This window comes from Molothrus ater, chromosome 26 (genome assembly GCF_012460135.2).
Source record: "Molothrus ater isolate BHLD 08-10-18 breed brown headed cowbird chromosome 26, BPBGC_Mater_1.1, whole genome shotgun sequence".
Classification (NCBI taxonomy): domain Eukaryota; kingdom Metazoa; phylum Chordata; class Aves; order Passeriformes; family Icteridae; genus Molothrus; species Molothrus ater.
In genome coordinates, this window is record NC_050503.2 from 2,559,167 (window position 1) to 2,580,523 (window position 21,357).

The window sequence follows — 21,357 nt, forward strand, 5'->3', positions numbered from 1 at the left end:
CATCCTGGCGCGATGGGTCACATCCTGCACCCAGCCCAGGAACTGGGGCACGGCCCCACCGCTCTCCTGCCCCCGCACAACCTCCCACAGCAATCCAGCAGCCTGCTTCATTAACTCTGTTTATTTTGTTTATTTCTTTCCTTTTTTTTTTTTTTTTGGTTGGTTTTTTGTGGGTTTTTTCGAAGTACCGTACAAAAAAAAAAAATCCTCTTACAGTAACAAATACTGGGTTTACATTAGTAAACATCAACAGAAAGAGCAGAGAGCACTACTGCTGGTAACGGACAGCTCGGGGGGGGCAGGTTATTCTTTATTGCATATACCTAGAAACTAAAACCTCACGCAGCCACCACGTCCTCTCCGAGCACAAAGCCTCCACTGGCACATTGGGGGTTACACGGGGGAGCCCCCCCAGAGCAGGGACACGGAGGGATGAGCCCCGAACTGTGCCCTGGGGAGCAGGGACAGCCATGTGGCACCCACGGGAGGCGGGCGTGCGGCTCGGCTGGGGGACGTGGGCGTCACAAGCAGCAAAGCACAGCCTCAAAACGCGGCCGGGTTCAGAACGAGCCAAAGCAGCAAAGGACAAATCACAACGAGCTTTTTATGCTGGGGGAGCCCAGCCCGGGGAGAGCAGGGGAAAGCTGCTGTTCAAGGAGCTGAGTGAAGCACCGTCAGGGAAAGGCAGCCCTGGGGAAGGGCATCTTCCTCCTCGTCGTACACAGGACCCTGGGAGCAGTGCCCTGTCAAGGACAGGCTGCCAGCAGGCAGGGAAGGCAGTGCTGCAAGAGGGGTGACTGTGACCCCCCCTTGGGCTGTGGCTGGACAGCAGGAAGGGACAGCACAGGGAGAACAACAGAAATTCAGCCAAAAGGAGAAAAACACAGGATAAAGTGAAGCTGGAATTTCCCTGGGCAGCAAAGCCAGGTGAGCACCAAGCGAGTGTTGACAGGTGACAGCTTCAAGCTGAGACTCTTCCAGATGCTCAGCAGGTCCTGGCATGAGCAGGGAGCAATCCCCCCAGGCAGGACTGGCCCCAAGCTCACGTTTAGGGGTGGTGGTGGAGGAGCCCATGGGATGAGGGGCTGAGGATCCCATCTGCCTGCAGCCTGTCCTGTATCTGGAGAGTGTCTGTCTGTGCTGGAAGTGCAGGGACAAGCACAGGACCAGCAGAGTCCCCAGGCTGAAAGGGTGTGGAACACTATCAAAGCTTTGGAGTGTTGGTACAGCCCCCTGGTCACTCTGCAGGCCCCAGGAGGCCTCAGGATAGAGCTGTGAGGGCTGAGCCTCCCTGCCCCAGTCCCACGTGCCCTCATCTCTCACGTGCCCGAGTCCAAATTATTCCCTTACTCATCCCTGGCAGCTTTTCCCAAGTGATCCCCAAAGCCAACCACAGCCTCCCCTGACCCACTGCCTGCACCTGAGCACCAAACACTGACAAACCAGACCCAAAAACCAGGGCCCAGGGCCTGGAGAGAACATGCAGAACACAGAATGGGGCTGTACAGTTGAGCAGAGAGCTGCCACAAGCAACAGGAATGGGATGTTTGCTCCAGCAGCCCCAGCTCCAGAAGGATCTGGGGACAAGCCCAGAGCAAGGCAAAGCAGCAGAGCTGGCCAGGGAGGGAGGGACAGTGCAGTCCCAACGCAGGTGGCACATCAAGGACAGCATGCAGGCACAGCATGAGCACAGAGCACCCCATGGGTCCAGCAGAACCCAAGCTGCAACGAGAAACAGAAGTGCCAGAGTCCATGGCATCCACCTGCCTGTCCCAAGGAGGAGCCTCAGAGAGGGAACCAGCCACTCTGGCAAATCAAGAGGATCAAGAATTCTCTCCTCCAGCCAGGCAGCTGAGATAACCCAGGAAAGCAAATGCCACCATGGCTTCAACTCTCAGCTCAGCTTTTAAAGCTCTTCCAGACCCACCTGGGCTGCCCTGGGGCCCTCTGAGCTCAGACACAGTACCCTACCTGCAGCAGGGTGGGCAGCCCTGCCCCGGCCCCATACAGTACCCATGATTTAAGTGCTTTGCATACATAGTTCACCATCATGCAGATACATTTCAGCATGCCCTGGGCCCCCCAGAGGTGTCCTCCTGCAGCAGAGAGGTCCTTCATTCCAGGTAGGGCTTGTAGTGTGCGTTGGACTCCAGCCCTCTCCTGCTTCAGCTGCAGGGCCCAGGGCTGTGGCAGCCTGGCAGCTGCTGCCCACGCTGGGGGTGGCACTGGGGGCTCAGCAAACACCAGCACCAGGGGAGCAGCTGCTCACAAAAAGAACCATATTTACAGAGCTACAGTCAGCTTCAATGGGTTACGTGTGCAGAGTCACCGAGACCGGCCGGAAACAACGAGCTGTGCATGCCACAGATCCTGCCAGGAAAACAAGGGTACCAACACGGATTTCACAGCTTCGTTGGCACAACTAAGGTGGGAGATTCATGGCTAAGCAGATCCTCCCAGCCCAGGCAGCAACACTCCAGAGGTGGTTATGACAAGAGGGAATGGTGGCCAGGTGGGGCACAGCATGGAGCGAAGATCTCAGCCAGGGAGCCCCACTGAGGATGAGGTTTCTCCTTCCTAAATGTGTCTCTGCATGCAAGAGCAGCACCCCTCGTACCAGACACCACCACAGCCTGCGAGGCCACTCAGAGAAGTGAGAGTGAAGGATGCACACACTCAGTGGAGCCTCCTCCTCCTCCTCTGCCTCCTCGAGTGTCCAGGCAGGGAACCCCTCGGTCACAGCACCGAGGAATCAAGAACCAAAGCTCTACAGTGATGCGTAGCGGGGCGACCTGCCAGCAAGAAGGGGATCTGACCTGCTTGTCAGGGAAGGGGAGGGGGCTGTGCTCATCCCCAGCAATTCAATCACAACTGGATCCCACCTCCTAGAGGCTGGAGCCCACTGCGAATCCACAGCCCAGCCTTTCTGTCCCATCAGCCAACACGGGTTTCAGCTACTGACCAAGAGGGACATCAGAAACGGTCACAGACATCTCAGAGGCTCTGAAGGAGCAGGAGCACAGAGACTCAACTATACAGGGTGCAAGAGTCCAGAGCCAGAAAGCAGCGCCCTGGGAAGAAGCTGAAGGCAGCTGTTGTGTTGTGCATGGGCTGCTCATCTGGCTGGTGGCTGGGAAAGGACCGGGTGAGCCAGGGTGACATTCAGGGAGTCATTGTGCTGCACCAGGGACGTGTGCTTGTAGTGCAAGACCAGGTCCTTGAGGGAGGCGTAGAGGTTGTAGGGTTCAGCAAACCCATAGCCCGTCGCCGTCTTGTAGATCACGCAGTGCTTGGTGTCACCATCCACCCTGCCAGGGAGACACGGGAGCCTGGGTCAGCAGTGGGACAGGGGAGCACAAACAGGGCCAAAAAAGCAGTGTAAACAATTGGCCCTGGCTGGAGGCAGATGGGGGCTGTCACCTCCAGCATCTGGCAAGGGGAGGGTGGAACAATGTAGGAACACAACCAGCCCCATCCCATCCCATGGATCCCATCTCATCCCATGGATCCCATCTCATCCCATCCCATCCTATCCCACCCCATGGATCCCATCCCATCCCATGGATCCCATCCCATCCCATCCCATCTCATCCCATCCCATCCTATCCCATCCTATCCCATCCCATCCCATCCCATGGATCCCACACCATCTCATCCCATGGATCCCACACCATCTCATGGATCCCATCCCATCCCATGGATCCCATCCCATCCCATGGATTCCATCCCATCCCATCCCATCCCATCCCATCCCATCCCATCCCATCCCATCCCATCCCATCCTATGGATCCCACACCATCTCATCCCATGGATCCCACACCATCTCATGGATCCCATCCCATCCCATCAATCTCATCCTATCCCATGGATCCCATACCATCCCATGGATCCCATCCCACCCCACCCCTCCCCACCCCACCTGCACAGGGATACTCACACCACAGAGCAGGCATAGCACCCCTTCTGGCTGCTCTCACGGATCAGGAAGGTGCCGTCCCGTTTCCCACACAGCATCTCCTCTGCCTGCACACGGTTGATCTTCCCCACGTACCACGTCCTCTCCTCGTGGTGGGGCAGCTCCTCCTCATCATCCATCATGGAGTATTGACTGCAATCGAGCACAGGCAGGGTCAGATTCCCTAAATTTGGGTGTGTGGCCCCCACATCTCCCCACAATGCTTCATCTGGCAGGGAAGGCATCCTCGGCCTCCAGGCAGGGAGCTGGGATTTGCCCACAGCACGGGCAGAACCCGCTGCACAGCCTGTGCTCCCACATCCCCCAAATCCAACAGCACACGGGCAGGACACTCACTCCTCTGTCTCGTTCTTGATGCCCAGCCACTCGTTGATCTTCTTCTGCCGGGCACCCTTCTGCGTCAGCCACCTGGGGGAGGAGGGCAGAGCTCTGAGCGCGGCTGCAGCGAGCCCCGGGCGCGGCCGTCACCAGAGGGCAGCAGCCGCCGCTGCCGGGGAGCGCCGAGCGCCGAGGCCGCGCTGCGGGAGCGGCTCCAGCCCACAGCGGGCTGCGAGCCGGCCCAACGAGCCCCGGAGCCCCGGGGGAGGCGGGCGGATGGCTCCCGGGAAGCGCTGCAGGGGCACTACGTACACCAAGTACTGGTCCCGCAGCTTGCGCAGCTGCATCAGGTCTGGCTTGAGGCTGTTCATGCGCTTGTCGATCTCCCGGTTCTCCGAGGCTTGTTTCTTCAGGTCCTGCTCCAGCTTCATCTTGCTGTCGTGGATCTCTGTGATGCGGGACTTGAGCTTCTCTGAGTTCATGAGGATCCTGGGAGAGAGAGAGGGGGGTTTAGGCTGTGAGCCAGAGTGGGGGAGGTGGAGGAGGCAGCCTGCCAGCTCCAGCCCACAGCATGCTGCTGGAGAGACAAGGAGTCCACGTGCCTCGGCTCTGTGCTGAGCCAGGAGGATCCTTGCAGCCCCTGGGGCCCTTCTCCAGGCAGGGCAGGCCACCACCACCCCCATCCTCACCTTTGCACCTCCTTCTCGTTGCCCTCCCTCCGGAAGCGCTCAATGTACTCCTTGCTGCACTTCTCCTGTGTCTGACACTGCTCTTCAAAGATCTTGATCGTCTCATTGAAGGCCTCAATTGCCGTCCTCTTCATCTGCAGCTCCTGGAGACAAGGGAGGGAAAAGCTGAGGAACATTTCTGCACATTTGCATCCCCTCTTTCAACTTTCCCCAAAGCAGCTCTGTCCTTGCTGCAGGCAAAATATCTCCCTCTTCAAAGCCCGTCCTCTGGGGAGTCCCTGTCCATGAGCTGACAAATGAGGCAACAGGTGCCCCATCTCTGCTCCCCCCTGTACATAGCAGGGTGGCTGCCAGCACTCAGGGGGTGACAGAGCAGCCCTGGGGGGGTCTCAGGCAGTGCCCACATACCTGGGATGTACGTGTGTACTCCTCATACAGCAGGTCGTACTCCCAGCTCTTGTCCTGGTACTGCTGGTGATAAACCTTCAGCTGCTCCCCCACAGCTTCCACGCTGTCCTCCTTCACCACCTGGTCCTGCCATAGGCACAGCCTCAGTCAGGACCTGCTCCAGCTGGCCCCACAAAACCCCACAACAAAACATTCCAGCCCACAGGGAGAGGGATGGGACATTATCATCTACCAAAAGGGCAGGGATGGATGAACAAACACCCCTGGTTCAGGCTGTGCTTGCCAGCCATGTCCCTGCAGCACAGGCCTCACCTGCTGGTACTTGGAGATGGGGTAGAGCAGCCTGGTGTCCAGCTTGGCGTTGTACTGGGCGAGTGACTCGTGCCGGTAGTGGGTGATGAGCTCCACCACCGAGCCAAAGGTCAGGGGCTCCGAGAAGCCGTACTTGCCCTCCCGATGGAAGATCTTGATCAGCTTGTTATTGCCTCCCTTCCTGTATGCAGGGGAGAGGAGAGGCCACTTAGCACCACCCCAGCCAGAGACCTTGGCATCCCTGGAAGCACAGGGACATGTCCCAGGAGCTGCACCCCTGAGGCTCCCAGGGGATCCCAAAGCCTTACCTGAGTGTGAGTGTGTATTCCCCCTGGATCTTGCTGGAGGCATCACGCACCAAGAAGGTCCCATCTGGTGTGTCCCGGAGCTTCTCATTCACCTCCTCCCTGCGAGGAACAGGATTGTCACGGCCTGGGAGGTGGCCCCAAGGCTCACCTGATGGACAGGGCACCCCAGGTGTGAGCTGCCAGTCGCCCCCTTACCTGGAAATGTCCCCCCAGTACCACTCGGCGTCCTGCAAGGGCGCGTTGTTCCCGTTGGCCAGGCTGGCTGCGCTGGGCTTCGGCTTCGGTGGTTTGGGAGGCAGGGCTGTGAGAGGAGGAGGGATGAAACAGGGTGAGCCCAAATCCCAGCTCCTCACTGGCAATTCCCGAGTCTCTCTCCCTGCAGTGACTGGCCCAGGAAGGCCCCTCGGCCACCACGTTTCCTGGAGCTGCTCCAGGTACATCTCCAGCAGCTGAACACCTTGAGCCGGCCTCCAGGCTATCAAAACACCCTGAGCAACCCAATCATGGGGGCAGAGAGTCCACACCCACAAATGCCAGTGCCTCAGGCCCCAGGGAAGGGGTGTCTCAGTACCTGGAGGCAATTGTTCTGGCTCCAGCTCCTTTGTCTGCAGAAGTGTCTCCAGAAACAGCACAGAGAAGTCAGGGCTCAGCTCTGGGCTGCAGGGAGAGAAGAGACAAGTTAAGAACAGCAGTTGTGGGGTACAACATGGCACTGCTCCCACGTCCCCTGGGGTCAGCTGGCTCACCCCAGCTGCCAGACCCCAGGCTGACAGGGCAGCAAGGTCTCTGTCCCGGCTCTGCGTGCTGCCAGCAGTTTAATCCCACGTGCAGCCCAGCAGGGACTGGACTCCTTGTCCTGGCAGGCACAGTGGCCGGAGCTGGGAGCACTGCTGGGACCAAAAGCCTGACGTACCTGGCGCCAGGCAGCCGGAGGAGCAGGGGGCCGAAGATCTCTCCCAGGGCCCGAGGGTGGAGGCTGTTGCTCTCGGCCTGCTGCGATACCTTCCCCAGATGCCGGAGCAGGAACTGCAGGGTGAGCGTGTTCTGGAGCGGGACCGCAGGCGACTCCAGGGCCAGCAGCAGCTGCTTCCGGCAATTCTCTGGCTGGGGGATCTCTGGGGAGAGAACAAGACACGAGGGAAGAGCTGGGACAGCCGGCACCACTCTCCACGCTCCGGCTGCGTCACAGCACAGGAGAGCTGTCAGCACTGGGCGCCATGTGCCAGGCCCCATAGGGACAGGGCTTATTTTAATATCCCAGATGTGTCCACCCCACCCAGGCACCCATTCCCAAGCCAGCCAGGGAGGCCCTTACCCTGCAGGATGCGAAGGATATCTCCATGCACTGACACTGGCACCACGGGGGAGGGCAGGTCCTGCAGGTAACCTCGCAGTGCCTCGCCCAGGGAGTGCACGTCCAGGGGCTCCAGGTCACCCAGGGTCCAATCTGTCAGGGCACAGATTTCCCATGGGAGGGTGGACACAGTACTGGGCACCCAGCTGGCAGCTCCGGTGCTGCCAACACCCATCCCATAAACCATCACACAGCAGCCAGCTATCATGAGAGCTCACCAGCACCACGAGGAAGCTCAGGCAGCCTTCAGGCAGTTCATGTGACAGAGGATGTGCACCCCAGAAATAATCTGGTTCTGGGAACCCCAGCAGTTCCCCTTGGGAGAGGGCAGAGGTCATTCTGGGTACCCACAACCTTTGCTCTGAACCTCAACACAAGAATTCTGAGCAGGTATAGTTTGGGTGAGAGTTTTGCTCTCCGCTGCCAGCAAGAGTCGAGTGCAGACTGAGCAGCCACACACCTCCCTCGAACTCAGCATTTTGGGAAGCACAAAAGGCCCGTCCCAAGAGCCCAGGCTGGCAGCACTGTGTGGTTGGGGTTTGCAGGAACGTCTGCGGGAGGGGACTCGCCAGCGTGGTGCCGGATGAGGCCCCAGCCCGGCCGAGAGGCAGACGGCTCCCAGGGCTCCCCGGCACAGACATCGGCCCCAGCCACCAAGCTGAGCTCAAAGATCCTCCCCTGCTTATTAGTGGCATGACAGAGCCAGAGAAGCCTCCACCAGCCCATCAGAAGGGCACCCCAAAGACAGCAGGGGACAAGCACAGGGGTTCTGTTGTTTGCCTGCGAGTCTCTGAGCCAGCCCCCCACGGATGGTGGCAGGGATCCCCTCTGTCCCATCCCTTCCACGCAGGACAAGGACACGTTGGGATGGGGACAGCCCAGCCCCAGAGGCAGCGTGCTGGGAGTCAGGAACTGCCGGGGACAGGCGAGCCTGGCCTGGATTGCATTACTGCTGGCGCTGTCACATCCACTAATCTCCTCCATCTGAGCCGATTCGCCTCCACCGCGCCGAGCTGGTTCTTACCGGTTCTCAGCGCCTGCCTCAGTTCGGAGCCAGATGTCCTGTACAACATCTCGCTGTCCAACCCTGCGGAAGGGGGGACACTGCTGTCAGCTCCAGCACAGGCACTGTTTCGCTGCCAGCTGGGCCATGGTTGTGGCATGGCCAGGCCTGGATGGTGTCCAAGCCAACCCCCTGCTGCAGCCCCCTTGGCCCCCAGGACACGCGGTTCAGTGGCCCCATTTTTCCACCATGGCACAGATCCAGGCTGGAAGCTCTTCCCAAACCGCAGCACCCACCCAGTGCGTGCAGGTACCCAAATCAAACACCCTCACGGGCCTCAGCAGCTCAACCCAGGGAGGAAGATGAGAGCAGTTGTGTCCTGTGTGTCCCACAGAGCTCAGGTTTCATTGTGGAGTTTTGGGGGTTTATCAGCATCCCCAGTGCTCAGCATTGCCCCCTTACCTTTCTTCTCAATAGCTTCCACCAGCTTCACCAGGAGTGGCGGAGCAATCTCGGGAGGACTGAACTGCTCCTGCAAGTCCAGGAGAGGAGACCCTGGGGGAGAGGGAGGGAGAGAAGGGCTCAGCACCAGCTCAGCCCTCAGCAGCAGAGCTGGGCACAACCCAGGCAACTCCCAACAGGAGCAAGGAAAGCCGTGGCCCCCGCTGTGAGGCTGTGGCCCCAGCAAACACAGCATGCAGCCTGCAAGCAACCTGCCCAGGAGCCAGCCCAGCACTTGTTGAGCTCCAGCCCTGACTGGGTGCGCACAGGGAGATATCTGCTGCTCTGAGCAGAGGCCTGGAGACAGAGCCCACCCCCCTGGGGACCCCTACCCCCCCGGGCAGGCAGCACAGGGGTTACCAGGGCTCCTGGAGCTCAGGGCTGGGTCCCTGCCCAGCACAGGGGCTGCATAGGGCTGGCAGGGGAGCGGGGCCAGGGAGCTCGCTCTGCTGGTCGTGGTGAGCTGTGATTAATCCAGCGATTCAGACAGAACGCCGTGTCAGCAAATTCCTGCCCTTGATTGCTCGTTTAACATGGAAACCGGCCCTGTGCCTCCCCCTCCCCGTGAGCCCACAGCCTCTGTGCAAGCTGCTACAGGGTCCCCCCATTCCTGGGGGATCTGCAGCCCCATGTCAGGTGGTATTTCACTGCCACTTCCAGAAAATCTTGAGGTTCTGGCTGCAGGCACCCCCCTCCCCTGTGCATGCCGGGGCAGGAGCACGCAGGCCTGGCTGAGGAGCTGCCAGCAGGAGGTTTGCAGAGGGATGAGCGGTGCCAGGCTCCATCCCGCTTCCAAAGCAGCACCAGCCAGAGCAGGAGCTTCCTCCAGGCTGGTCCACAGCACCTGGCAGACCCTGGGGAGCCCGCAGTGGGTGAGGACACCCAGCACACTCCACTCTGCAGAGGCAGAGCCAAGAGGCTGCTCCCCGTTGCGAAACAGCTCCGTTGTCATGGATCTGACCCGAGCTCGCCTGGTGTGGTCTCACCACAAGGCGCAGCAAGCTGGAACTGAGCACCCAGCTCAGCCTCCTGCACCCACGGCCTCGAGGGGAGACAGAACAGCCATGGGAAGGGAAGGGAAGGGAAGCACAAGGGTCAGGCACCCAGCAGCTCTGCAAAGGCCTGTGCTACTGGGACAGGGGACAATCCCCCCGTGGAGCAAGCTCCTGGGCATGGTGTGGGTCGCTGTGGGGAAGCTGCAGGCAAACTTCCAGGCTGGCAGCTCCCTGCCTGACCCTTGGGAAGAACTGAAGGGAGAGTAAATACTGGCACTGCCCACGTGGCCCGGCCGGGAATGTGCTGCTTCAGCAGGCAGCAGCTTGTCTTTTTTTGTCAGGCACAGAGCGGGGAGCCAGCAGCAACTCCTGAGCCTGCCGGGCCTCCGGGCTGGGCTGCCGTGAACAAGGCTGCTCACAGCACGGCCCGGGCAGCTGCGGAAATATTCCCGAGCCGCATTTTCCGCTCGTGTTCTCTGCGGAAGGCAAACACCAGCAGCTCGTAAATCCAGCGGCAGAACGCGCCGGGTCTCGCTGCTCCAGGGACAGCTGTGGGGCTGGCCCTGCTCCACGAGTGACACTGAGGGGCTCAGGGGTCCCTGCCAGCCAGGGCAGGAGCTGGGAAGCAGGGAAGGAGCTTCGTGGGGCTGCCAGGAGCCGCTTCTGCACCTCCTAAAGTGCACGCCGTGAAGAACTAAGACAGGCTTGGCTCAAATACGGTTTTTCCATTGCAAAAATGTGTCTCCCCAGCAGAATACAGAAATAAAGAATCACAGAATATCCTGAGTTGGAAGTGAACCACAATGATCTTCAAGTCCAGCTCTTAAGTGAATGGCCCATAGAGGGATCAAACCAGCAGGCTGAGTGTAAAATGGCTCTGGGGTGTTTGAACTGCCTCCCTGCAGGCCCTGCCTATGCCCTGAGTGGAGGTTGGCTCTGGGGATGGCCCCACAGGGGACAGGGACAGGGTAAAACTCAGTGGAGCAGGGACCATAGGATCCTGGCTAGTTGTAGAACAGAGCGGGAGAAGGATCTTGGAGATGTAAGAGTGGGACAAAGCTGGTCTCACGTGCCCTGGTACCCCACCCTCCATCCCTGGGCACAATGCAGAGAGGCTGGCTTTTGGTTTCCTTCCCAAATTTGTCTTTGCTGTGCTTCGGGAGCTTTGGCACGTATCTTGTTCCACCTCCCAGAGACCCCACCATTGGCTTTGACCTCCAGACACACCTCCACCAAGCGGGGAGAGCCGAGGAGGGCAGAAATCCAGCCCCCGAGGGAGCACATGCAGGCAAGGCCAGCACAGGCAGCACAGAGCACATCCCAGCAGCACAGAGCAGCAGCACAGAGCACATCCCAGGCTCCTGAGAGGAGCAGCTTTCTTGGAAAGGCAGGTTGCAAGCGGGATGACTCAGGTCAGGCTCTCCTGCCAACCCAAACGCAGCAGGGCCCGGCCGCATTCCCACCCTGCGGAGATGTTTCCTGGGGCCGCCCCTCCGGCTCCGGGAGCAGGAGGCAGCTGCAGGGAGCTGCACCAGCCCCACAAGCCCGGTTTCGTAAGACCCCAGAGGTGTTTTCACACAGCCAGAAGCATCTGCTGGGGTAGCCGTGGTTCCCAGGCACAGAGGGACGGGGAGGATGCAGCACTGCCAGCTGGGAGCGTTCCCTGGCACTCTCCAGCTCCTGCTGCTGACCCCACTCCTCCCATGTACACCAGCACGAGATCTTCTGTCAGGCATGGGAAGGCCAAGTGTGGCTGTCACCCCCCAGAGGATCACAGAATGGTCTGGATTGGAAGGGACCTTAAAAGATCACCCATTAAAACCCCCCTGCCTTGTGCAGGGACACCCTCCACTAGATCAGGTTGCTCCAAGCCCCATCCAGCTTGACCTGGAACACTTCCAGGGATGGGGCAGCCACAGCTGCTCTGGGAAACCTGTGCCAGGGCCTCACCACCCTCACAGTCAGGAATTTCTTCATAACATCTAATCTAAATCTCTCCCTCTTTTAATTTAAAACTTCCCCCTTGTCCTATCACTATCTGTCTGTATAAGAAGCCTCTCTCCCTCTTTTATATAAGCTCCCTTTAAGTACTGGAAGGCCACAATAAGGTCTCCCAGAGCCTTCTCTTCTCCAGGTGAACACCCCCAGTTCTTTCAGCCTGGCTCCAGAGCAGAGGGGCTCCAGCCCTAGGAGCACTTGTGTGGCCTCCCCTGGACTCACTCTAACAGGCCCACATCTTTCTTGCCTTGTCCAGACCCAGACTCAGCACTGCAGGTGGGGGTCTCACAATGGAAGAGTAGAAGGGAGAAGCCTGGGGGCTGCTGAGCCCTGGCCACAGGGTTGATGTGCCTGGGAGCCAAACAAACAGGCTAAGAGCAGGCAGCTGCCACAGCTCCACAGGCAGGGCTGAGGCACGTTGGCTCTCCCAGCCCGCGTCTGTGCCAAGGCCAGGCGGGCTGGGAGGCAGCTGCAGGTGCAGGACAGCCCATGCCCAGCCCCAGGGTGGCTGCCTGGCCCCAGCGAGGGCTCTGCGACCCGCGGGGTGGGCTGGCTGCCAGGCAGACAAGCAATTAGCTCCAGTTCTCAGAAGAACTCTTTTAGACCCTGACTTTTCTCCTCTTGCCCAGAGACAAGTAATTGTGTCTCTCAGCAGGGCTGAGCAGCTCTTGGCAGGGAGCACTGCCCCAGGCGCTGCAGGGGCGGGGAGGTGGTGGTTGGGAGAGGTCAGGACTTATCCTGAAGGGAGGGAGCCTGGCAAAACTCAGTGGAGCAGGGAGAGGGACCGTGGGGATCCTGGCTGGTTGCAGAACAGAGGGGGAGAAGGATCATGGAGATGTAAGAGTGGGACAAAGCTTGCCCCAGGAAGCTCTGCTGAGCAGATTGACAAGCTGGAGGAACAAAGTGCTTTCCTCTGGGCCAGGACTGAGAGAGGCTGGCTTTTGGTTGTGACTCAACTATACTGCTGCTGGTGGGGCAACCCAGTACTGCCGAGCTGAGGGTTTCACTGCTGTCCTGTGAAGCCAGTCACACAGCAAGACTGTGGAGGTGCCCCAGAGCGACAGGGCACACAGCAGGGCTTACCTTGCTCCAGAGCCTCGGGCAGCCGGCCACCACTGGCCCCGGGTGTGGCAGGCAGGGGTCTCTGCACCCGGGGTCGGTGTGAGGGGACAGCGATTTTCACCGGCCCCACGTACTCCACGTAGGTGCCAGGAAAGTCCCCCTTCTGCTTGGTGCGCTCGTTGACACCCAGGATCCACCCGATCTGATTGGGGGTCTGCTCATCTCCATCTTTGAAGCCCAAGGCTTGCAGGGCCCCCTTGCTCACGACCAGGATGTCCCCGGGCAGCAGGTCAATGTCCTCCTCGCGCTCCTTGCGGTACGGGTAGAGCGCGCGGTACTGGAAGCCGTCGGTGCTGCCCATCCTCTCTGCCGGGGGAGAAGGGCTCTGAAGGGTGAGGCAGCACGTTCCAGGTGGGAGAGGAGGGCCCTCAGAGGCAGCTCTCCCCCATCAGCACTGTGAACTGTCTCTGTGTGAACTGGCACCCCAGGAGCCTGGTCTGGGTGCCCAGGAGCGCTTAGGTGCAGCCCCTTTTCCTCAGCTTGAAACCACGATTCAACCAAATTATGGAGCAGAGGGAGAAGGAGACGAACATAATCCAGCACTGGTGAGAGGGCATGCAGCAAAGAAACCCGAGATCAGGGTCTGTTTCACCAAAAAAACCAGTCTCTTGGAGTCTGGGGAGGAAAAGCACAGTAGGCTTCCAGCCTGGAACAGCGTGGCACGCTATGTTCCCCTTTCCAGTGCCTGCAAAGAGAAGAAGAATTGTCACTGCACACAGCCAGGCACCCCACGCCCTCCTGACACGCCAACATTCAAACCAGGGGTTCACCGGAGAGAGGCAGGACTCGTTTCTCTCCTACCCAGCAGCTGCTGCTGAGCCCTGGATCCAAGCAGGGCGTGCTAATCCCGATTTACACTCCCAAAAGCAAGTGAGGAGCCAGTGGCTGCAGGCAGGAACGCTGCCTGCTCTCTGCTACTGCCAGGCACCAGCTCTGCATCTTAAAGAGGTTCACCCCTGCTTCTTCAGCTTACCCTCCTCGCAGCACTTATGCAAACAAGGAGACAACAAGTGGGACAAAACAGCCTTTATGCAGGATAACTTTTGCATACAGAAAAGGGTGACCCTGCACCCACCAGCTGCAGGCCCTGAATGGGAACAGAACAAACAGATTTAACCTTCCCTTGTTAAATCGATTAAATTTCACAGTTCACCTTTACATCTTGCCATGCAATCCCCCACAAAGGCATCTTCTGAAGGGAGCTGCCCACAAATGTAGGTTAACCACGCTTTCAGCAAAAGGCTTTCGAGATGCACTGCCATTCCCACAGAACAGCACTTCAAAGCTTTGCTCTGAGCAAAAAGTCAATTTTTGAACTTTTCAAAAGCAGCAGCAGCATCAAGTACAGGCACAGGTTCCTTTCGCAGAGATGGAGGCAAAAGGAGTTAAAATAATCTTTAGAAGCCTTCAAGTCTACTTAGAGCTCCTAACTGCCTTTCAGCTATTCAGAGAGAAATTGAATATGCTGCCTGCCCTGCCCAGAAATCCACCAAAAAGAATAAACCTGGGTTATAACATGTTGTTGAAGAGATGTACGAGCCGGGACATTCCCACCAGCCAGGCACGTCCTCTTTTCCCATCCCCTCCTGGCTGCACAGGCCAGTTTTCCACTTCCCTCAGGCAAATCCCAGAGTTCTGGTTCCCGCAGAAATGGCATGCGGCCGAGGACCGGACCTGCAAGGCACTGGGGCAGCCAGAACTCAGCCTTCCCAGGGACACCCTGGGCCTGCTCAAATGCTGCAGGTCCTGTTAAAGGCTTGAGCTGCCTTGGCCCAGAAACCACCAAACCCAGCTCAAACTCCTGAGCCTCATCTGAAAACTATTAACGAGCAGGAAGGTGCTTCTCAGGGCTGTGGGAGCCTGGGCAGAGGGATGTGAGGAGGTAAAGAGAGCCAGGACACCCTTCCCAGAGGGGTCAGTGAACAACCAAGCATGGCACGAAGCCAGGGCTGCTCTGACTGCTGGTTGGACTCTGTGACAGGCACCAACGGTGGTGATCTGCAGGATTTCAAAATAACCCTTCCGGGCCAGTTACACTTTACAGTTCATATCAGCTACAAATCCCTCTTTCCTCCTGCACGTGGTATATCACCCCTGCACGTGGTATATCACCCCTGCACGTGTCACCACATCTGCACGTGCTGCCACAAAGTCTGGGATGGGGGTGAGTCCCCTGAGAGGAGCCAGACCCACCTCTCACAGCCGGGCTCTCCAGCTCAGCACCAGGGCTCCTTCCCTTGACAAGGACAAAAGGCACAAAGAGGCCATGGCACAGGAAACCTGTGCAGCAGCCAGAGCCCGCACCGCCTGCCTGAGCTCGGGCAGGCGTCCCAGCCAGGCTGTCTTTGCCATGAATGAACAGGCACTGCCCGCGGGGAGGTGAGGCACTTGCGGCCAGAGGCGGGTGGGGAACAGGATTGAGCCTGATCCAACTTGCTGGAGAGCTTCTCCAGAAATCCAGGAGCAACACCAAACTGCAGAATTCATGGAGAGACCCTACAGAGGTTTCTGATGTTCACAGGGGAAGCAGCACAGCCCAGCAGGGTCGCTATGAAAGCTCCCACCATGCTGGGATAGTGGCCACAAGGAACTCGCAGCAGAGCCCGCATTTCCCCAATCCAACCAGCCCCAGCCAGGAAAATATTACTTCATAATCCAGAGCATAAAGAGAGATTTATGACCAGGCTCACTGGCTGCCCCTCTGAGCGCTGCCTGTCAGGGTCCCCCAGAGCGGAGTCGCCGTGCCGGGGGCACTGTCTGGATGCCAAGGGCCTGAGTGGCCGCTGGGCACGGCACTGGCAGCTCCCCCTCCTCCTGGGAAGGACAGACCCCAGAGTGGCTCCTCCTGGAGAGGACAGACTCAGAGTGCACCCAGAGGCAGCAGAGCCCAAGCCCAGCAGGGTCAAGGCTCCCCCACAGGCACCCCCCCAGCTTCCACCCGCAGATCCCAGCCCCGACTCCGGGCGTCTCCGACAAGCCGGTGCAGCTGAAGAGGCTGGAAGGACAAAACGCTCAGGCCTGGCAAACTCGTTCAGTAGCTTTTAAAAGCAGATCTGCATGGAGGGGTGGGAAGAGGAGAGTGACTCTGGAGCACTGAGTGTCTCCAAAGAGCAAGTCCCACAGCTTCTTCCAACCGACTCCTTCACAGCCTTCTTCCCTGGGGTGGGAATGCAGGCACAGCTCTGTGCCACCACGCTCTCCACATCCCAGTGGGTCACTGGGCACACAAAAAAAACCAGAGAACTCAGAGGCAGGCTGTTCCTGGAGAAGCCTCACCTGTTTTCCCCACACTCAGCCCAGGTGGGCACTGAGTGCTCATGAACATGAGTGAGGAGCCCCCCGGGTGACCCAAATCCTCATGGCTAGTGCCAGCACCGTCCTCTCCAGGGCAACAGCTGTCCTCTGTCCTGCCAGGGACCCAGCCAGAGGCTTCCCTGGCTGAGCTGCAGGAAGGCTGTGCACCCTTGGAGAGCAGCTGACAGAGCTCTGGGGATTGGGAACACACACTTCCCAAAGCCCTGGAACAGCTCTTGGGAGGGAAGGCAGCGCCGAGAGGCCGGGACACGCACGAGCCTGTCGGCTGGAAGCGCACCTCGGAGCAGGAGAGAGGCAGCACCTCGCCAAAAGATTTCTGCTGGGCCCAGCTCCAGCTTTGCTCAGCTCTCAGAGAGGAACCTCGTGTGTCTGTGCTGGTGAGCACTTGCTTAGGCTGCTCTGAAAATCCCATGCATCAGACAGCTAAATACCTTTGGTAAATCTATCTCAGCGCCCAGAAACAATCCCTCGATTCATTAACTGCTGTCAATACTTTCTTTGTTTAATACATCGGTTTGAAACAAAAAACACATTACAAGTCTTTTTGTCTGTGCCCAGCACATAAATAAAAGCATCTTAACATTTTAAATGTGGTTCCTGTGCTTTTTAACCCAGTTCCAAATGCAGTTCCAAGTGCAGCTTGACTTGAAGCAAGACTGAGTTACTTTCCTTCCAGAGAGAGGAAAGAATGCATAAAAATATTTAAAAGAAGAATATGCTCACACCAGTATATGCAGCTCCAACCTCTCCAAGTTACATCAGATCCTCAGCGAGCAAAACAAACACCCTATCGAGTTTGAACTGCAAGTTACAAACAAAAAGAACAAACTTTTCCTTTAATAAAAAGAGAAAATAGAACAATGCAATGATGGATGGGAATAAAAATGGACAGGGAATTGCCTGCCACGGTGACATCTGCTGCTGCATCACATCCTTCTGACCCACACAGCCAGGGCAGCTCTGATGGCCTCAGCTCCTGAAGCTGCCAATGGCAAGCACATCATGGGTCATCCTGTGCCCACCGAGTGGCAGAGAGGGCAAGAGCTCGGCAGCCCCTGATTTACAATCAGGACAAACAGCACAGCAAACCCCTGTCTGTGCTCCCAGGCAGCTTCCCGGGCCCGCTGCCTCCCCAGCAGGAACAATGACTGGAGAAACGTCTGGCGAGGCTGGAGCCATGAGCCAGGCTGTGCTAGAGGCAGCAGTGCCACGAGGAGCTGTGGGGGAAGGAGCTGGGAGAGCCTGCAGGGAGCTGGGGCGGGCGGGAAGCGGAGCTGGACACGCTCCAGCAGCTGCCCCTGGGGAAGCGGCCAGCGGAGCAGGGAGAGCTGGAGCCCGGGCTGGCCACGGCGCTGCCAAGCCAGCTGGTATTTCCTTCCAGGGAAAAGCTGCAGGGGAGGAGGGGAGGTATGCCTGAGCCGTGCCCCAGCCAGGCATGGGACGGCCAAGGCCGTTTTCACCTCTTCTTTTCCCCAGAAATGCTTCCCAGCCAGCCAGCAGCAGCTCCTGCCCACAGCCACAGGCCACCCTTTGCCAGGGACACTGAGCATCTCCTCCTGCTCATGCCTGAGTTTCATTAAATATCTTGCTTTATTCACCAAAGCCCGAGGAAATGAAGGAGTATCTGAAATATTTCACTGAAAAGGTCAATGTCATGATTAGCAGGGACACGAGGAGCTGAATAAAACAGGATGGCCAACACCTTCCTCACTTTTGGGAGACCACTGGAGGTCCCAGAGACCTCCTGCTCAAAGGCTGGACAGCGTGAGAGCACCTCAGGCAGTCTGCACACTTACTCCAAGACTTCTCACACTGTCCAGAGGCTTCTGACACTGAACTTCCTTGCTCCAGCTGAAGCTTGTTCTTTCTCAACCACCTCACAAACTTTCTCCTCCTGCCTACAAGACATTTTTATGTGGCCAGAGACTTTTATTTGCTGGCAGTGGGCAGAGAAGGGCCCAGCACCCAACACCAGCCCCATCACCTCACTCCAGGCTGCTCTTACACCATCCCCCAACGCAGCAAGAACACACGAATTCCATTTTAGGAGCATTCATGGAGCTGGCTTTAGGGATATAGAAACCCAGGAGCTGTATTTTGGCAAAAAAATTACAGTTCTAAAAAAAACCTGAGTACATGAAAAAAAAAGAAATCCAACTGCTCTTGCTAACTTATCTGCTTAAAATCACATTCCCCAGGGTATTTGGAATTTATATGATTTATTAGCAGCTCTGTGCAGCTCAGCAATCACATGAAGTAACTGACGAGGTAAGAAGCACCCAAGTTAACAGACCAGCATGATTTGGATATTGGTGAGAGAGCCAAGACCTTCCAACTTGAGAAATCCACCATCCCTTCCTCTGTCTGCTTTTCATCTTCCATTACCCAGCTACTTTAGCTCCAAGCTGCGGCTCCAGAGATTCCCAGAGGAATTAAAAGAGCCCTCGATATTATAAATACTCTTTTTCATTGTAAACACACCCCGGCACTCAGAGCTCTGACACGGCTCCAAACTGGCTCCGCAAACCACTCTGCTCCTCGCCACATTCCAGCTGAGCCGCGCTCTCCCTTCCAACCCAGCGCCTTTGTCCAAGCCAGACCCAACTGCAGGCACAGAGGATTTTCCTGTGTGCCTAAAACCTTGTTCCAGTGAGTTGGGAATGCTGGGGTTTGGGGCAGCTTTAGGAGGAACGAGGCCGTGCCATGAAGCTGGAAGCACGAGCTGCCCACGTCAAAGGGAGTCACCAAAGAAACCAAATCATGCCTTGGACTTTCCCACATGGTGGAAGGCTAGAGCAGAGCCCAGTGCAGCCTCGGGGACACGGCAGCCCTCGGCATGTCGGGGAAGGGTGGGGGAATGGCCAGGAAAGCAGTGATTTAGGCTATATTTACTCAGCTGTCTCCATTCTCTGCTCTCACAGAGAAAGTCACAGGGCCAGTTCCCCAGCGGCTCCAAGAGCTGCTTGGGAAATCAAAGCTGCATTAATGGGAGGAGAGGCAGCCACGGCTCCATTGAAAGGCAACGCTGGGGCTGCTCCAGCTCCTCACAGCTCGCTTTTCTCCACAGTTTTACCCTCTGGTTTTATCCCCTATCGATCACAGACCCCCAGTTCAGGAGGCACAAGACCATGGGAACCTTCCTCCTCAAGGGGCTGAGAAACATCCCCAGGAAGGGAAGAAATGCAATGGCCAACCTCTGTGGGAAGCAGTGGGGGGGGCTCATGCCAGAGCCAGGGCTCGGGGGATGCCGTGCAAAGCCACCCTTGGGCTGAACCTGGCACATCCCTGGGGCACCAGCTCCAGCCTGGGACCTGCTGGGTGTGAACTGCCCCCGGGGCAGGGGGAACAGAGCTGGGACCCCCAGGACTCTGGGCGATGGGGATGTACCGTGCGGGGGGGTCCCTGCATTGTCACCACTGTGGGGACAGTGGCACGGGGGGGATCTGTGATGGCACTGCTGGGCTGCAGACAACCAGGAGAGATTGGGGACACAGTCCCGGCAATGGCGGAGGGGGACAGGGACAGCTGGGGGCAGAATGGGGGGCACAGCCCCGGCAATGGGGGGGACAGGGACAGCTCGGGGGGGTAATCGGGGGCACAGCCCCCGCAATGGGAGGGACAGGGACAGCTCGGGGCGGAATGGGGGGCACAGCCCCGGCAATGGGAGGGACAGGGACAGCTCGGGAGGCATCGGGGGGCACAGCCCCGGCAATGGGAGGGACAGGGACAGCTCGGGGCGGAATGGGGGGCAACAGCCCCGGCAATGGGAGGGACAGGGACAGCTCGGGGGGGTAATCGGGGGCACAGCCCCCGCAATGGGAGGACACAGAGACAGCCCTGGGGGGACCGGGGGGGCATATCCCCGACAATGGGGGGGACAGGGACGGATCGGGAGGAATCGGGGGGCATAGCCTCGGCATCACGGCGAAGCCACACGGCAGTGGCAGTGTCCTGGCAGCGGGACACCGTGCGCCGGCAGCTCCCGAAGGGTCCGGGGACATCCTCGAGGTTGCCCCGTGATGGACAGAGCCAAGCCCCGGGGCGCCTCACGCTGAGGGGGTCCCGACGCCCACCCTGGGCCTGGTTTCGATCTGGGCCCGCTCTCCCCCATCCCGATGCCCCGATCCCGATCCCGCCGCTCCCGGCCCCGCCGCACCTCTCCGCCGGCCCCATCCGCCGCCGCTCGCCTCCAGCCCGCTGCTGCCTCCGGCCCGGCGGAGCCTTGGACAGGCCCGAGCGCCGCCGGAACGGCCCGAACCCGCCCCGGAAACAGCCGACAGCAGACGAGAGAGAACGGAACTGCCCGAATCTATCCCGGAAATAACCGAGCGCCGACGACAGGGGACGGAGCTGACCGAAGACTCCGGCCCCGCCCCTCCCCTGGCCCGATCGTTATCGGGGCCCCGCCCCTCGCGCGAGACTCTCCGGAAGGAGCCGAGAGGGTCCGGAAGGAGAGCGCGGCGTCGCCCCCTGGTGGCGAATGGAGCGGGCACCGCATCGGGCACCGGGATTGAACCGGGACTAAACCGGGATTGAAACGGCATTGAACCGGGATTGAAACGGGATTGTACCGGGATTGAAACGGGATTGTACCGGGACTGAACCGGGAACGGGGCACAGCACCAGGATTGTACTGGGATTAAAACGGGATTGTGCCAGGATTGAATGGGGATTGAACCGGGATTCTACCGGAATTGAACCGGGATTATGCCGGGATTGTACTGGGATTGAACCGGGACTGAACCGGGATTGAACTGGGATTGAACCAGGGTTGAACCGGGATTGAACCAGGAACGGGGCGCAGCACCGGGGCTGCACCAGGCACTGGGGCTGCACTGGGCACCAGGGTGGCACCGGGAACAGGGCACAGCACCGGCACTACCCGGGCACTGGACACTGGGCACAGCACCGGACATGGGGCACTGCAGCAGGACTGCGCTGGGCATGAGGCACCGGGGACTGCACGGGGCAGAGCACGGGGCATGGATTTGGGAATGGGGCAGGGATTTGGGAATGGGGCAGGGATTTGGGAATGGGGCAGGGATTTGGGAGTGGGG

At 58.8% G+C, this 21,357-nt stretch overlaps 1 protein-coding gene across 1 annotated transcript; it reads right to left on the reverse strand.

Annotated features, from left to right (window-relative positions):
* Window positions 1–114: 114 nt before the first annotated feature.
* On the reverse strand, window positions 115–20,571 carry PIK3R2 (phosphoinositide-3-kinase regulatory subunit 2). Its single transcript, XM_036399605.2, has 16 exons — window positions 20,457–20,571; window positions 12,947–13,670; window positions 8,832–8,924; window positions 8,391–8,453; window positions 7,328–7,459; window positions 6,926–7,127; window positions 6,584–6,669; window positions 6,208–6,313; window positions 6,013–6,111; window positions 5,705–5,885; window positions 5,393–5,518; window positions 4,985–5,127; window positions 4,608–4,784; window positions 4,314–4,385; window positions 3,939–4,109; window positions 115–3,308 (listed from the first exon to the last, which is right to left on the reverse strand). Exons 2-16 carry the CDS (start codon window positions 13,284–13,286, stop codon window positions 3,116–3,118), a joined length of 2,184 nt encoding a protein of 727 aa, XP_036255498.1. The 5' UTR covers window positions 13,287–13,670; window positions 20,457–20,571; the 3' UTR covers window positions 115–3,115.
* Window positions 20,572–21,357: the final 786 nt, after the last annotated feature.